Genomic DNA, 18,789 nt, shown 5'->3' on the forward strand with positions numbered 1-18,789 from the left:
GGTCGATAAATTTCTGTAAATTCTATCTATAGTCCATCATAATCACGAGAAACTCTTCGGATTATAATGTTGAGGTAAACTAAGTCAACACAAACTACTTACCCAACGTAGAAGGGGTCATATGGAGAGTAAGGTCCTATATGCCTACCGACGAAGAAGGGATTTATAGATGTTTGGCCTATAAAGACTAGTCTCAATTTCAGTTTTAGAGGAAGATCCCATCAACTTTATTTTAATTCATTATAAGTGAACTAATATCTAGCATGCGAGAATGAATAAACTAAGGTGATGGCTTAGTAATTTTGTGACATCTTTATGTCCATGAAAACTAACATACAATCTATATGAGTCAATTTTCATGCATGTAATTAGTAGGTGGTTTGGTTTAGGCGTAATATGATGCACTAACTATTATGTAATGAAAAGCAATAAGAATGGAAAAACGTAAAATAAAATAAAGTCCTAGTGTGGCCTATCTACAAAAATGAACATAAATACAACTTTGGAATCCATCCTAGGACCCAAGAAGCTTGTCTTGATGTTCCATCTTGGTCCATGTAGCGGGAGTGAGCAATCCAATCTCCATCTTTAGTTTTCTCAAAATTACAATTAAATAAATTACCAAAATAAACCTATTTACATTCTAATTTCAAAAACAATACTAAAGAAAATTAAAGGAGATTCGAGATCTCAAAATTACATTAAAATTATGTTTCCTTCATTACGAAAACATAATTAACTAAGGCCACACTAGGTATTACAAATTACAACCGATTGCAAAAATACGTAAATTAAACCATTCAACAAAACATCCAACTAAATAAAAATGCATCAACTAATAAATTAAACATTCAAGACATAATTCCTTAATTATGTAGGGTAATTTATTCAAACCACCTATTTAAATGATCAAATTATGTGACAATTCCTCAATTACTCACAATAATTCCAATCTTAATACATATTAATCTTGTAATATGAATTAATCCAACATTATTTTAAACCTCTTTAAAATAATTAGGTATCTTTAATATGTGAACTTTTTCACAACAAACAATTATACAAAATATAGAAATGATGTATAATAATAATCATTGGCCAAAATAAAACAAAAACAAAAATTATCTTTTTTGTTCTTCTCGGCTGCACACGGCATTTTTGCCAAAATAAAAAAAAATTCTTTTGCCTTTTGTTCTCGGCATTTCCACAAAGAAAAAACAGAATTTTTTTTTTTACTCGGCAAATCTGAAAAACAAAAACAAAAACAGTTTCCTTTTTTTTTTCTTGCGGCATAATGCCCTAAAATCAAAAAAACATAATTTTTTTCGAAAACAACCCAATTAATAATGAACAAGTTTTTTTAAAGTTGCTACTAGAACAAGATTGGCATAATCATCAATATTAATGAATCATGATCTTAAACAACAATTTAACATCATGTATGCCAAAAACTATATAGCAAAAACAAAAATCATCATTAATCAAAACAATTCCATTTACATTTCAATTTAATTTTTATTAAATCAAAACATCTACAAATTTATAATATTATTATCTTAACCTATTAAAACAATAATATGAATAAATCAAATGGAATAAATCATCAAAAAAAAAACAGAAAACATTTTGGCACAAAAAATGCCCTCGGCAAAAAAAATTATACACGGCCGAATTTTTTTTTTTTTCGATTCAAAATTTTTTTTGTTTAAATTCATTTATGAAAATCATACAAAATAATTTCGTGGCCTATGCTCTGATACCACTTGTAGGAAATATCGGTATACTTCCTCTAAAATTATACGGATTATAACGAAATTATGATTATGAAAACGAGTCATAAATGAAATTACATAAACAAAATAGTAGAGATTAATAATCAACCTTTGGTCCTAGCAAAATGGCCTAAGAACAATATCAAAATGATATTCTCCTAATTGTTGCACCCAAGATACTCCGAGAAATGCCCCTCAAATTGCTAGAATGAGATCCCCAAATTCACTAATTAATTTTTAGGATTTTTCTTGTTTTGATGAGCGAATATTAGGTCAAAAAGGAATAGCAAAAATGATCTCCCTCTCTCCCTATTATAACCGAAAATGGGGAGTGAATAAAGGAAGATATTTTTCTTTCCTTTTTCCTCTAATTCGGTTTGACCGAACCTCCAAAAAATTGAGGATAAAATCCTCTTATTTTTAGTTGTTATCTTAATGTATAAAAAGTGTGTATATTTTATAAATTGTCAATTATGTCGACATGTATTAATAAGTCCACACACAACAGCTTGCAGTCGATTATTAATACCGGTCTGTCAACATTTATTATGACAATATCGTATAATATATACATTAACTATAAATATCGCATATTTATAATTTGTTAATTAAATATAACTGATTACATTTAATTACGAATTAACATCTTAATTCGTTTAAGCTAACATTATATACATTAATTAAATATAACATATTATATTCAATTTACGAATTGACAGTTAATTCGTCTCAGCTAATATTATTTAATTAGATAAAATAATCGTCTCATCATCACATTGACTAACTGTTTAGTCAAATACATGGACTAACCTTTTAGTCATGTAAGGCATCAATGTGATTACATTTCCATAATCACATCTCTCAAACACATCCTTTAGGTGTGACTCTTAGGGACCAGTTGATCACCGCCATCAGTATGATAATAACGTCAAACTTTCTAGCAAGCCAACCGTTATTAAGTAATCGTTAATCAACTGATAAAATACAAAGTATACCCTTGTGAACCTATAAGAGATTTACAAATGTTATCACACTAATTGTGGAGGACATAAGCTCCAACACGGTTATAGTAACAACCGGCGTTAAAATGACTCTAAAAATTAATGCTAAATTATATTTTTTTGGACTAAAAAACCACCATTATATGTTTTTGTGTCAGTTTTTAATCAAAACCGACTTTAATAGCAAAAAAATAAAAAAAATGTAAAGCCCTTTACAATTCTCGCACACATTACGGTTTGTCTCACTGCCTATCTCCATCCCCTCAATTCAATTTTAATTTCCCCCTTTCCTAAGTGAAACCCTAACTCTCTCCGCCAATGCCGCCTTCACCTCCTCTACTCCGGTGACCACTCCTCCGCCAGGGACATCGCCTCCGTCTCTCTCACGCATCATCGTCCTTCTTTCTCCTTCTAATTGAACCACTGTACTGATCGATTTTGCATATGTTCAACTTGTTCCTTCGTATCCTTCGATCACTATCGATCTGTTTTATTCTCTTCAATTGGTAAGTTTTCATTATTTTTTTTCTCTTTTATTTTTTATTTTCAGTAGAAGTAAACCTTAACTTCAGTTTGGGGTTATATAATTAGTTTTTACATTTAATTTAACTTCAGTTTGGGGTTATGTAATTGGTTTTTTTACATTTAATTTTTTTTGAATTGGATTAGTATTAGTATTGGTTTATCTATACAATGGCAATGACAATGTCGCAGGATTGTGGTATGAGTTTATTTGATGACATTTTTTGACCAATTCGATGAACTAGAGACCAAATACTGGAGTAACGGCGTTCTTCATCAGCGTCAACCACCGGCGTTCTTCCCCACGTTCATGATTTCTACTTTCTTGGTATCGTTATTCCCGACTTTCAATGGTTTCTTTTTCTCCATCCCTTTACAACTTATATGTTGATTTCGTTACTAATTTGATTTATTCTTACATTAATCTTATCTTTCGATTAACAATTTGATTTTGTTTTTTATGAAATTGTTGAATTTTTGGGGAAAGTTAAACCCTAATTTTGATAAATCTGGGTTCTGGTTAGAGTGAACCTTATATTTTGGTACATACGGAATTACAGTTGAGTATTTCAGTTTGTATGAACCTTATAAATTCTTATTAGTTAACCTTTCTTTATTAGAAAATACGGTGCCGCTGTTGATTATAGAGGCTAATGATTTTATTTGGTTGATTTCTAAAGTGTTTACACTTCTCAGTGCAATTTGAGTTGGTAAGTTAAATTTCTCTTGTGGAATATGCGTGATACTTTATTAGTTTACAATCAAAATTTATCGATTTAAGGTATCATTATATTGTATCAATCAGCTTTAGTATCCAGGTACGTAGTTAGTCTTGAGCACTTATTGTTTGGCCGGTGTACTCTTAAACAATGTGCCGACATCTGATGTTTTGTACCCCAAAACCAATTCAAAGTTCCTCTAATGAGTACAAGTCTGTTCTACACCTTCGACAATGCTCTAACGCTCGTCTGCAGATCAATCAATACTCTCCTTGTACTATGCTCTGGTGCTCGTCTCTCGTTGGGAAATGTTCTGACTTTATGTTCGGTTTGTCAGATATTGTTGTGCTTGTAGCTGCCGCTGTGCTTTGACATGCTGATTTTTGCATCATCGTCATTCTGCTTAACTTAAAGTGATGAGATCCTGACTAGTTCATGTAGATCTGTTCAAGTACGCGAGTGCGCTTGAAGGTTTGACATAACTACGTCTCGTGAGTGGTAGACTTGTTGTTGAAGTGGCTGGTATCTCCATGGAGCTCATCCGAGCAACAGGTTGATACTTATAAGAAAACTTACTTGCAGCCTTGCTGGTTTCATAGACTTGCTACATTCATTATTTTTATTAAGACATTTGATTGACTTTCAGCTTTGTCAAGATTTTGATTGACATGGAAATTACAAACGGAGAAGTTTAACGGCCAATTGAACACGCGCCTTGTCTCTGCTGCTGTATGTGCTCACTTCGCTCTCTGATAGTCTTTTTTTTTCATTTGTTGTGGAAGTTGTTTAATCGAATCGCCCATGGAGGCATTGATTGACATGGAAATTACAAACAATTCATGGCCATGGGGTCGGAATTAGTACAAACAAAGCTGTAATTTTCTGTCACCAAGTCATAATAGAACAAGCTGCTCTACATACTTTACTTGCAGGTTGATAGCCATTATTAGCAATTTGATTCCACAAAATTAATGTCAATAGATGCATGTTTTATCCTATTGAATGCATAATTTTATCTATGGTTCGGTTTGATGTGTAATGGCTCGGGGGAAGATTGTTTCTCATAAAAAGCCACTGACTTAGTATAAACTGAGTATTTTACATCTCTGACTTCAGTTCATTTTTTTTTGCTGCGAAAAGACTGACAATGTCAATTTTGTTCATTCTTTCAGACTCTATTCGATGGTCCGCCTGGTAAGAGTCACCTGCCTTATATATGGTGATCATATGGGTAAGGGTCAAGTATGGATAATAGACAGAATATAGGATGCTAATAGCTTGCTATGTTTTTTCATGTCAGGATATTCTCATCGACATATTCTTTATATTTATGATGCCACTTCTATTATATTTATATTTCCATCATTCCATCGACATATTCTCATGTTTCTTCATTTTTATGCGAACCATAATATGTTTACTCATGGATGGATAACTATAATTGAGTGTCCCAGTACAATAAAATTTCGGAATCTGTCTCACTTACCATGCATCATCAGCAACAAGCTCACAAACAGGCTTCTCACCACTAGGTGTGTTCACAGTTGCATGGTTGACATCAAGGTATTGTTAAGAGGAGTGGTTTCCCCAGATGATAACATTCTTATCAGATACCTGGACATTGGACATTCAACCGCTCTGAGATTTGACTATGTTAATTGACGAGATGAAAGATGTTAAAGACGTATGGGCTATTAAATGTTTAGAGAACATGAAATGTTTGATTAGTTTATTCACTAGACGTATATGTGATTATTTATACGATTGGATGTATAATTTTGAACATCGACACTTTTCTATCGGATGATATGCAAGTTCGTTGGTTGACTTTCTTTTTTATTTATTGTTTTTTTTTTTCTCTATTTCGCTTATCAAATAAGTATCGACATTGCTGCCGAAATTTTGGTAGCAAATAATTTTTTTTTAAAAGAAATATCTGTCTATGGTGGCGGTTCTTAAGTATGAAACGCCACTATTAGTTCATCTTTAGTGGCGGTTCTTTACTAACAACCGACGTCATAATTATCTTTAGTGACGGTTCTTTAACAACAACCGACGTTATAAAGAACATGTAGTGGTGGAAAGTTTTTATTGAAATAACTATGGTAGCGGTTTTAAAAAAATAACCGCCACTATAGATGAGTTATAATGGCGGTTTTTGTCTAACAACCGCCGTATTATATAAGTTTATAATGGCGGCTTTGTATAACAATCGCCACTGTAGAAGAGCTATTGCGGTGGTTCAACAACCGTTTACAACCGCCATAAAGTTTATACGACGCCGCGATAAACGATGAACCCTAAATCTCTAAAAACCGCCACAAAAAGTCATTTATAACCACCACCGTAGGGGGTTTTTCTACTAGCGTTTTGAGACGCCGGCTACGCTCCTACATAAGTTTTGAGTCGTAGGTTACGTGCACACATATGTTTTGGGTCTTAAATTATTCTTTTACATAAGTGACGGTCTTGATATATTTGATACGTAAGTTACCAGATGTTATGATGTGGAGAATGCCGCTTATGAGGGATATGTGTTGGGTTGGGAGGACATGAGTTATACGTGGTTGTGAGGGATAGTGGAAAAGGAAAGGGAAGATTGATGAGCTTATCGAGGTAGGGAGCATGTTTTGTGAGATGTAGTGAGTGATATAGTCGCGTGTTGAGTAATATAAAAGTGAGTGTATATGGGCAAGGGTGATGTAAGTGTAAAGAAATGTGAGAATGTAAAGATTTTGATGAGGGATGCGAATAGTGACAAATTGGGATGTGTAAGGATTTATGGAGGGAGACGATTATGATTGTGTTGGTTAAGCATATATGTTGTGGAAGGTCGTTATAGAGGGATGGAAACGAATGGTGTATAGTGAGATCGAGCTATGCCGCGATGTGTAGATAGCAACCGAGTTTGGAAATTTGAATTATCAAGAGGTGAGCCTAGTATGTAATTCCTTGGGCAATTAACGGTATGAGGTGAATTTTTAGTTTTCTAGGGACACGAAAGGGAGATACAACTAATTGAAGAGTAATCGTTGGTTGTGTGGACTTGATGGTGACAAGTATGAGTGAATAGTATGATGACCATTTTTTTTTCAAAATTGGTCAATATTTACCAAAACGTGATCACTTTTTTGAAAAAAAAAAAACATTAAAAATACACATCACATAAGAGAATTGTTGTAAGATCATTAATGGATGCATTAGGTAGATAATTTGGTGTTTCCAAATTTAGGGCACTTGCCACAGCTCACGACCAATAAAAGTTCCCTTGAACAAAAAGCAGAAATAGATGCATGATAAACACCGTACTAACTGCCGTCATAATAATTTTTTTTTCTTGGAGATATAAAAGGTTGCCTCTTCATAAGATCATAAACTTCTTATTTACTTGTAGTAGTGATATCTACAAGTATTTCAATTTGTGTAATACAAGTACTCCGTGAATGATCATCCGTTCAATCCTAGTTTAAAATGTGTATGAACCTTGTATACTAATTATAGCCTCGTTGATCATTAAATAATATTCCCCTCGTATGAAGTCCATGGTAAAATGTGTATGAACCTTGTATGATTCTTCAATCATGATTGTATACTAATTATAGCTCCTTTAGGACGACAAAACAAGCAGAAAGACTTAGTCTTTTTGGCGAATGAGATAAAATAAGATTACTTTTCTGCCCCTCCATATTGACTGACGCCTACATCTTAACTGATTTTAACATTTATTATTATTTGATTAATTTAATTAAGGTGGTACTGTGATTGTGTACTACTTGAGTACTCGGTGACGCCGTAACTTATCCTTCTATATATAATTTTAACATATATAAATCATGATTTTAATCTGTGTCCATGTAGCACCGCTTTTATGGCCAGTCCATACCGTTTGGAGATATAGAAAAAGTCATGGCGGATAAGCAAGTTAGGGCTTGTCTCACCATTGAACAATCCCTTGAAGACTACAAGAATATCATACTTAGCTTTAAGTCCAACATGTCTGCTCATCATTCACCTGCAGTTGTTTTTGGTACCGGGTATTCAGGAGGTAAATTCTCTCATTTTTTTATCTAAGGTTTTATAGAAAAGATCCGTTCTAGACCTGACAAATAACTGTCGAAATGTCAAGTAGGATTTTTGTGTAAAATCATGGAACTTCTTGTGTTATGAAAATCCTCCATCTAATCTAACTTGTTTATATTCGTCAACTACGATATAACTAATATGTGCCAAAAAAAAGTACACAACTAATAGTTGTGGGCCATAAAATAAGAAAATTGATGATTATGATTTTTTTTTTCTTTTGATTAATTGTTTTTTTTTCTTGGCTTCATTCTGGCTAAACCCTAGCATTGGCGACTTACTTTCGGATCAAGTATCCAGATGTTACTATTGGCGCTCTTGCTTCGTCGGCGCCAATGTTTTTGACCGGTACTAGCAATCCAAGGGATAGTTATTGTCCCATTGTCAGCAAGTACTTTGAGGTAAGTTTACACAATAGATATCTTGAGTATTTGACAATTTTTATGTTTTAAACAAAAATTACATTTTTTCCCATGTACTCCGTAAATTAATATTGATATCTAAGACCTAATATTGGCAAGAGTTAATCCTCTAATATTAATTAAAAGTATAGTGAGCTGCAAAGTTATTGTTGAAGATTCCAGTTACCAAATATAGTCGATGAATTTTTTTTATGGGTGCTAATATAGTCACTGATGAAGTAACGAGCATGAGCATGTTATGCCGTTTCAATAAATAAATCCGTACCGTGCGTATTGGTTGTGAGCGATTAAACTCTTACCACTCATATTAATAAAGAAATGAAAATGGATATACAAATATAATGTTCTCGGTGAGGATTTCTAATTTTCACTTTTTCAAAACATACTCCAGAGATTGTATGATATCTTGTATTGTTGTTTTTTGTCATCTCCTATCTACTAAAAGAATAAGAAAACTAAAAAATTTTCCCCCCTAAACACTCTTAGTTAGAAATTGGGCTTGCTTTTTTGAGGATATTCTAAACATATATTGGGCCTAATATATAATCAATATATAATATATAGTCAATATATGTGTCACAATATCTTATTATCAAATATCGCAACTTTTCATAATTAGGCCTTATGTATTTTATTCGTTATTATCTTATTTTACCAATACATGTATTTTAAATATCACAAATATTATATTTAAAATCCAATTTTTAAAATTTTTTTTACACATATTATTGAATTAGTGTGCGGTTTTCGTGTTTTTTCTTTATATCTGTTACTTTGTATATTGTAACAAAATTACAAAAATAGCTATATGCTTCTTCGGAGACTTTAAACGCGTGCAAATAATCATAAGTTGTTTCATTTGAAGTAGATTTCTTTTTAATAAATAACTTATGTGACAAAAATAGTTTCAGTTACACGATCAATTTATTCAGAGTAAAAATGTCAATTTTTCTCTATTCTAACTCATAATATTACAAACTAACAACTGTAGATTTTAAAATTTTAATTTAAAGTGTATTTAAATACTATTAGTTCTAATTGTTATAAGTTCTTTATACATGACAATCTAAAAAAAACCGTGCATTCGTACGGGATACACACTAGTTTTAGATTAGATATTTTGAGTATTTCACACGGTTTATGTAAATTATGTTTTAAACAAAATTTGGGTTTTTTCCATGTAATTTAATATTGATGTCTAACACCTTCTAATAATGTTGGCAAGAGTTAATCCTCTTTTCTCTAAATACTTATGATTTGGGTGTGCATGGTCCAACACTCATTCTAAGATTAACAAACAAATGGTGTAGCCAGCTGCAAAGTTATTGTTAAAAATACCAGTTACCAAATATAGTCACTGAAGCAACGTATCTATCTTGAACTCTGTTAATAAATAGAAGTACACAATATATTTAAAACATATACGCTGTTTTTCCAATTGCCATCGCATAGTCCAGGTTATTAGATTGTATAATATCTTGTATTGTGTGTTTTTTTGTCATTTTAATGATAAATTCAACTATTCAAGAATAATTAAGCTTAATTAATCATATTATTTAGGACTTCAATCGGACATGCTACCAGATTATAAAAGACTCTTGGAAAAAGCTTGACGACATTGCATCTCAGATCGAGGGGATTACACGACTCAGCCATCTATTTAAAACTTGCCGGTACTTTCTCGAATTGTATCCTAGTAGGCTAACATACATTGTTAATATTAATAGCTTAAGAGTATGAATGTTCTGTTAAAATGATAAATTAGAATTTTGAGTCAAATTAGAACTAATTCATTAGAATGATATCCACATGGTAGTCTCGAATTTCGCTCAGTTTTGCGAACGCTAAGAGGCGATATAAGTGCCACCAATTGTACAATAACGTTTCTATATACCTTAACAAAAAAATGATTTTGTGTTATTGAAAAGGCATTCCTAAAAATTAAAGTTATACGTAGGGGCGGATCCAGGGGTAGTCCGGGTCGGCACGTGCCCACCATGAAAATATAGAAATAAATATTTATAAGGATCACATATAGTTACAAATTTAATGTGGCTCAGTTGGTTAAGGTTTACCTTTGTAAATAAAGGTTCCCAAGTTCGATTTCTGGTGCTGTATGTTTTGTGAGGTAATTTTTTTGGTAATTTGGGCCTTATCTGTAGGGAAAAATTGACCTCAAGCTAATAGACCAACTTCTTAACCAACTAGTTTTATGCCCGTGCAAAAAAATGCACGGGTTGAGATATATTAATTGATACGATAGTATACTAATGTGGTGATGAAACTTAGTTGTGTTTTAGGATTATCCGATTAAATAAGTACATAATTGCTTAGGCGTAATAAACTTAGAATATGAGCAATATGATCATAAAAAGGTGACGATTCTTATCTTGTTTATCGACTCATTTCAACTATAATATAAAATGTAAGTATTAATTTATATGACATGGAATTAATATGGATTTTATAGACATATTTTTATGATTTGTCAGCAATGTATAATTTTAAAGTGTGTTAGTTAATACAGATAATATACATTCGAATTCCGTAATAGATAATTTCAAAGTTCATGGACGGTGTCTAGTTACGATAAAGTGATTATTAGTTAGCAATGCATAATTTTGAAGTGTGTCGGTTAGTACAGATAATATATATTCGAATTCAATATTAGATGATTTCAAAATTCATGGACGGTGTCTAGTTACAATAAAGTGACTATTAGTTATTGTATATGTTATTATAATTCTATCGAATAAAGGCGTACGACATACGTAACCCAAATAATAATAATAATAATAATAATAATAATAATAAATAATAATAATAATAATAATAATAATAATAATAATAATAATAATAATAATAATAATAATAATAATAATAATAATAATAATCAACTTTAAAGTTACTACGTTATTACTCCGTCCCGGTCATATGTTTACCTTTTTCTTTTTGGTTGTTTCAATAATTTGTTTACCTTTTTATGTTGGGAAGGCTTTCGATGGGTAACTTGACCATCTAATGGGACATATGTCCACTTATCCAATACCACTACTCAGAAATAGTCCAAAACAAAGGTAAAAAAATAACCGAGCGGAGGAAATAGTAATTTTTTAGCCCACTTATCTGTGAACATATTGGTTAGTACCATGTATTAAAGTTTTTGACCCATTACTTCTCGCCCCCATTTGCTTGTGGTCGGTATAAGTTACCCTAATTATCCTAGGTGGGCTTACCCTAATATTTAACATCTTGCCTCACTCTACACACTGCCTCCAATCTAACATCAACAATACTCCTCAAAACCCCCAATTTACCCAATTAGGGTTTAAACAAACTTATCAAAACATTATAAAAATTATATAAGAAGCTTACCCTCGACACAACGATCACAACGACATAAAGAACAAGCCAATCCGACAACCCAAGCCTTGGGATTTGTTAACAATGCGATGGATGCGATGTACGTATATATGATGAAAAGGATAAATCTGACATTAAATTGATAGGGGTAAATCTGACATTAAATTGATAGGGGTAAAATTGAAATAACATGAAGAGAATTATCGTTTAGATTTGAAGAAGAATTCTGAAACTAAAATTGTACTTCGTATATATGATGAATTGATTCTAGAAGAAGCAGCTTCGGAGTAAAGAAAATGTGTTTGCTTTTGCGCCAAATTGATACTCGTACTAAAATTGATAAAAAGAAAAAAAAAAATTGGACATTACAAATCATAACTTCCAACAACACCCTTTATTATTAATCATTTTGAAATTCAAAAATTAATGGAAGGGAATGAAAATATATGTTTAATTTACTATGATGCCCGTAATAGCCCTATCTCATTTTCCATTAGTTAATTCAAGCAAATTGGACATTAACTAGTCTACATTCTATTAAAGCAAAAGCATTTGCAAGCCTGTGGTGAAGGCACGTCAACATATCAACTTTTTATTTTAATTTATAATTTCTAATAACTGTTTTCCACTTCCTAGTTTTTGGCAAGCGCCTTTTGGCAATAGGTCTTGGTATAGACGGGTGGGGCGAACAGACGGGTAAAGACCTCTAATAAAATGGGTAGGGGGGACAAGGTGGGGCACCCCCCATGTGCATCCCACTTTATGGCAAATGGGTATTTTGTGAGGGAAAATAGTATCCGTCTATACGTATAGACGGATAGTGTCCGTCTATAATGAGAATTTGTGGTCTTTTGGTTAGTATGGCAATCCAACATTCAATTAACCAATGGAGTATATAAATTACATGCATTAAACTATACAAATTAAATTTTACATAGCATATAAAATGACATTAATTAATAGCCTATAAAAATTAGTCAAAGTACAATGTTAAATTGTTAATAGTAAAATGGCAATGCTTTGTCATATTTGTCCCATCTTTAAAAGATTTTAGACATAAAATTAAAGAATAACATTGACGACAAAAAAAAAATTTAAAGACATTAAATTAAGTTAAAAGGCATAACAAAAATAAAAGTGATAAAATTAAGAAAAATCATCTCATAAATCTAAGAATACATTATTAAAAAAATTATTATGTTTGAAAAATTAAAATTAGCCACTATAACTAAAACCCTAATATATTTTCACAAAAACTAAAGATATTAAAAAAAAAAGTTTTTCTTTGACACCTATTTAAAAGGAGCTAAGTTAACTCATTCATTGTTGCATAAATCTTCATAATACTTTTTTTTTTTTGTGTGTGAAATAAATTTTCATAAGAGAGAGTTAAGGCCATGTTTGGTAAACATAACTGAAAAGGTAGCTGAAACCTGAAAAGGTAGCTGAAAACTGAAAAGATAACTGAAACCTGAAAATGTAGCTGATAAGGTAGCTGAAAATTAGGAACTGATAAGGTAGCTGATTATATAAAAAAAATGTTTGGCAAACTAACTGAAAAGGTAACCGATTTTGATGAAATGACGTAAAAGGATATGATAATTATTTAATAATATAGATTTAAAGGGCAAAAAAGTAAAATAAAAGCAAATCAGGTACCTGAAATCTCAAATGCTACTCTAGATAGCATTTCATTTCAGGTACCTTATTTGGTTAAATAAGATACTTGTCAAACGCTTACGAAAAAATAAAGTACCTGAAATTTTGGTCAAATAAGCTACTTTAACCAAATCAGATACCTGAAATATCTTAACAAACAGAGCCTAAGTTTTTTAAAGCAAAATTGAAGGGAGTATTTACAACTTACAAGAGAAAAAGAATGAGGTAATGTCACAGCGAATTTGGTGTTTGTCAATCGGAATTTTGGGATTTAAGATCAACCCTTTATCAATCCGTCTCATTATAAACGACCATTATCCGTCTATAACTATAGATGGACTCATAGACAGTGAGCCTTTCACAAAATTAAAGTGCGAGGACAAGTGGGAGTATCCATTTTCCACCCACTTGTACTATCCACTTTCATTTGTGAGAGAAACCTATAAACGAATAGTGTCCGTCTATAATGAAAATTTGTGGACTTTTATTTGCATTGATTTTGGATTTTGGATCTTAATGAGTCAATGGGCACAAATGTCAACCCATTTGTGTATGACATTCTTCCTAGGTAACACCGAAATTTATACAGAATATGGATGAAAAAGAACTCGCGACGTAACGTCCCATGAAATATATGACATGAGCCATGTCTTTAAAAGTTAATAAAATTATACTCCGTATATTTATAGTTAAAAGTATGATCTTAAATTTGTAAAAGTATTTTATACAGAGTATTAAATTTTATATAAAAATTCAAATTATGTAGTATGTGCTAACTAATTAAAACATGATGGTTAAATTGTAATAACCAATATTTTTCGACATATACATAATTTAGCTCATGTATGCAAAAGATAAGCATGGTTTTATCATAAAAAATCTTTAAATTATATCATATGTTATTTATATTATAGCTGAGTTGAAATGATCCTCGAGTGTCTAAAAAATGTCCAAAATTTTAAAAACATAAATAAATAATTAGACAGTTTGAAAAGTGTCCAACACATAATTTTCAAGCGTCGTACAAATGTTGGTGTTGGTCACGGACGAGCTACGCGGTAGAAGTATTCGTGCTTTCTGAATGATATATATACAAGTTTACGTAATTAAAGTAAGTCTTTGTTATTTTATATACACATTTTACTCCCTTATATACGTATTTTTCAGTTTTACCTCTTTCAGTTTTTGTCAATCCATTTTCTCATTATCCTATCCATTTTCTCATTTTTCAAAATCTAATCAAATTTCTCTGGATTCGTTTAATTATGAATATCAGTTTGCGTATGAAAAAAGTAACTATTTCGTTCAGTTAATTAAATATATGAAGAAATTTCCACCAACTTAATCGGGATTTTTTATTAAGGTTTTAAATTTATTTACTTTTAAAAAAAATATACAAAATATATAAATTACAAGTTCACGTATATATTTAAATGGTTAGGATAAGACATTATAGGCTCTTTATTGGAAAACCTTTTAAACAAGTTTTACCTAAATACCGTATATGATACAGACTTATATATACATGTTATTTATATTTTTTTTTTTCTAATTTTTCGATAGCAGACCCGTGCATTTTTGCACGGGTTTAAAACTAGTTATTACTATTGTTGTTCATTGTTTTTTTTTTGATGAAATGTGAGTTGTATATATTTATATATCAAAAATAAAAGTTTATGGGGTACATATCAACTAATGCCAATTACATAAGTCCAATTTCTTTAAGCCAATCTAGTTCTAAGATAGTAAGCTTGTGCCTGTCTCTACCATGGACTCTCATCTTCATGTCATCAACAATATTTTTAGCAACCTTCTGTGGCCTTAGAAGAACACCCTCAATCCTGCATTTATTTCTATGATGCCATACATGGTATATAGCTCCCAAGATCATTCCTGCCTTCACCCCTCTCTGCATCTTAGTGCCAGTAGCTTGCATACACCAGTTCAGTATATTGCCAACTGGTAGATTTAAACCAGTTTTCTGCTACAGATGTTGAACTATCCTGAAGCTGTAATCACACCCAAAGAATAGGTGTTCCAAATCTTCTGATGCCTGTCCACATAACCAGCAGCTATCATCAATGTCCACCCCATACCTGATCAACTTATCTTTGGTTTTGAAAGCTCCATGGGCAAGAAGCCATCCCATGAATTGATGCTTTGGGATCACCCATTCATTCCATATCATCCCATCCCATCTCACCTTAGGACGAGTCCCCATGAGCCATTGATAACAGCTGGCAGTAGAGAATCCTACCCCCTGTATATCCCATGCCCCATTGGTATAGGCAGCAACCAAGTCCTGTTTTACCCTACATACTCTCCTCCACACCCAGCTTGTGTTAGCACTAGGCTGATACTGCCACCAGTTCTCTCCTTTCAGATGGTTGTGCTTCACCCATTTGACCCATATAGTGTCTTTATCCTCAGAAATCCAGTTGACCAGCTTACCTATCAGAGCCTTATTCATCATTTCCAAGTTTTTAATCCCTAAACCACCCTCTGCTTTAGGCCTGCACACTGTGTCCCATGCCACTAGTGGAACCCTATGATAGTCAGCACAATTATCCCATAGGAAGTTTCTGTAAGCAGCCTCCACTTTTGCAAGGATTCCATTTGGTAGAACAAACAAGGAAGCCCAACAAGAGTGTAAGGTAGTCAGCACTGCTTTCACCAAGACAAGTCTCCCAACATATGAAATTTTTTTTTGCTCCATAACCATGAATTCTACTACAGATCTTCTCAACTAAACATTCACAATCTTGTTTTTGCAATCTAGTAGTTTGAATAGGCATGCCAAGATATTTAAATGGTAACTTACCCTCTACAAAACCAGAAACACTCAGAATATCATGTTTGAGTTGATCAGGCACCCCTACGAAATAAGCATTAGATTTTGCAAAGCACTTATCTTTAGTCCATTTGCTTTAGAAAAAGTAGAATAAGACTGGAGTAGCAAAGCATAATAGACTTAGCATCCCCATGGCGAAAAGGAGCACATCATCTGCAAACATCAAGTTGGCCAGTTGCACTTGCTTGCACATAGGATGATACTTGAACTCAAATTTAGCAGCAGCAGCATACTTAATAGATCTTGTCAGGTATTCCATGCATAATGTGAAAACAAGAGGGGAGAGTGGGTCTCCCTGCCTGAGACCTCTCCTGCCATGGAAATATCCAAACATTTCCCCCATTGAGGGATAAGGAAAAGGATGCTGTTGTTATGCATTGCATCAACATTTCCTGAAACTCCACAGGGAATCTTAGCTCTTCATGGAGTTTTTCAACAAAAGACCACTCCACAGTATCATATGCCTTTTGGAGATCTATTTTAAATAGGCAGCTAGGAGATGCATTAGGCTTTTCATAGCATCTAATTAGATCTTGGCATATAAGGATATTCTCCTGAATGCTTATTTTGTATAAATGCTCCCTGATTAGGATCAATGATAAGAGGCAACACTTCAGCTAATCTTGCACATAGCAGCTTGGAAATTACCTTATATACTACATTGCAGCAGGCTATAGGTCGAAATTGATACACAGTTTGGGGCCTATCACACTTGTTCATTGTTCATTAATATATAACTCAATATACTTCTATTTATTCTTTTTGTACAGCGATGCAATGAAATTATATTTCCAGTAAGTTGCGGAAGCGGAACAATGCTTCCTCCTGAAGAATTTAATCTAACAACATTTGAAATTGATTGTCAATCAAGATATAGTGTCATGCCAAATCTAAATTTTCTTGAGACATATTTTGGTAATAAGGTTTCGTAATATTTATTACTCGTATTTTATATATTACTCCGTAGTTTTTAATTACGATTTAATTTACTTAGTAGACCATAATTGTCTAATTATAATTCTTTTTCTTTTTTTTTTTGCTATTGGATCAGGAGATCAAAGAAGTTTTGAGAAAAAAATGGAAGTAACGTTATTTTCTTTAATGGACTCAGAGACCCATTTAGTGGCGAAGGGTAAGTAAAATTCCCGTATATACTTTAGTCTATTAAAGTTAATTTACAGATTTTAATTTTAAACTTAACTCGAATAACTAATTAAACCTGACAATTTTTTCGACAATGTTTCTTGAATAGGATATTGGAGAATTTATCTGAATCAGTTGTGGTCATCAACACAACCAAAGGTATATAAAAATTACTATATCAATTTAATATTCACTAGTTTTAAACCCGTGCAAAATTGCACGGTTATGTATTTGGGCCGGTATTAATGTTTTTGGATGTATATTTGTTTTTGCATTTCTATTATACTTATCTAGTTGGTCTAAATCAACGATCTACATAATTAATGTTTAAATTTGTTACAAACACGTGTTGACATGCACTGATTTATGAGTAAATAACGTAATCTACTCTTGTAAATAAAAATTGTATACATAAAAAACTTTACATCCGGATAAAAGAAATATAATCTAATAATCAAGTTTAACATATGCAAGTTATTCTAAAAATTGAAAATTTTCATGATACACTACATTAGTAGTGCATAATGACTTGTAAATTAAATTAAAATTTATTTGTTTTTTTAGAGTAAAAAAAAATTAAAATTTGTTTTAAATGCTAGTTGAAGACTAAATTAACTCAGTTGCCTACCATTGTCGCCTACCATTTTTGGTGTGCGCGGCTGATAGTTAAATTGCCGAGTTTTATATTCCAAGTAAATACTCCGTCATGATTGATTTTTTAAACAAACATTTTTGTACCATGTAGTTTTAAAAAATTATGTTGTGATGTTGTTGCTGCATGGTACAATAATATTAACCAAATACATGAATATTTTATACTCCAAATAAATACTCCGTCAAGATTTATTTTTTAAACAAAAATTATTGTAGCATGTAGTTTTAAAAAAGTATGTATGTAATTCATTTGCGTTTTATGTTCTATCCCGTATATAAATGTAATTCCTTCTCGTAATTATGTAATTTTATTATTATTTAATTTTGTTTTAAAAATTATGTAATTCAATTTTATTTACTCCCATTTGTAATTCATTCTGCGTATATGTTATTAATTTTATTTACGCGGAATGTATAAAATTATTTCATAGAATTTTTGTTGCAAGACGGAATTTATCGCATGTTTGAAAAGACGGAAATCTGAAGAAATAAATACATTGCACACTAACGGGTCCAACCATAACATGAATTTCAAAAAAAAAAAAAAAAAAAAAAAAAAAAAAAAAAAAAAAAGAGGTTGCATTAGAGACGTGGCGCGCTGAG

General features: G+C 31.9%; 1 protein-coding gene across 1 annotated transcript; it reads left to right on the forward strand.

Annotated features, from left to right (window-relative positions):
* Window positions 1-3,466: 3,466 nt before the first annotated feature.
* Window positions 3,467-17,699, forward strand: LOC141639934 (uncharacterized). The gene is made up of 10 exons (XM_074448906.1): window positions 3,467-3,494; window positions 4,101-4,113; window positions 4,270-4,342; window positions 7,873-8,059; window positions 8,362-8,495; window positions 10,077-10,189; window positions 10,606-10,630; window positions 17,160-17,317; window positions 17,474-17,521; window positions 17,642-17,699. Exons 1-10 carry the CDS (start codon window positions 3,467-3,469, stop codon window positions 17,697-17,699), a joined length of 837 nt encoding a protein of 278 aa, XP_074305007.1.
* Window positions 17,700-18,789: the final 1,090 nt, after the last annotated feature.

This window comes from Silene latifolia, chromosome 2 (assembly GCF_048544455.1).
Source record: "Silene latifolia isolate original U9 population chromosome 2, ASM4854445v1, whole genome shotgun sequence".
Taxonomy (NCBI): Eukaryota; Viridiplantae; Streptophyta; class Magnoliopsida; order Caryophyllales; family Caryophyllaceae; genus Silene; species Silene latifolia.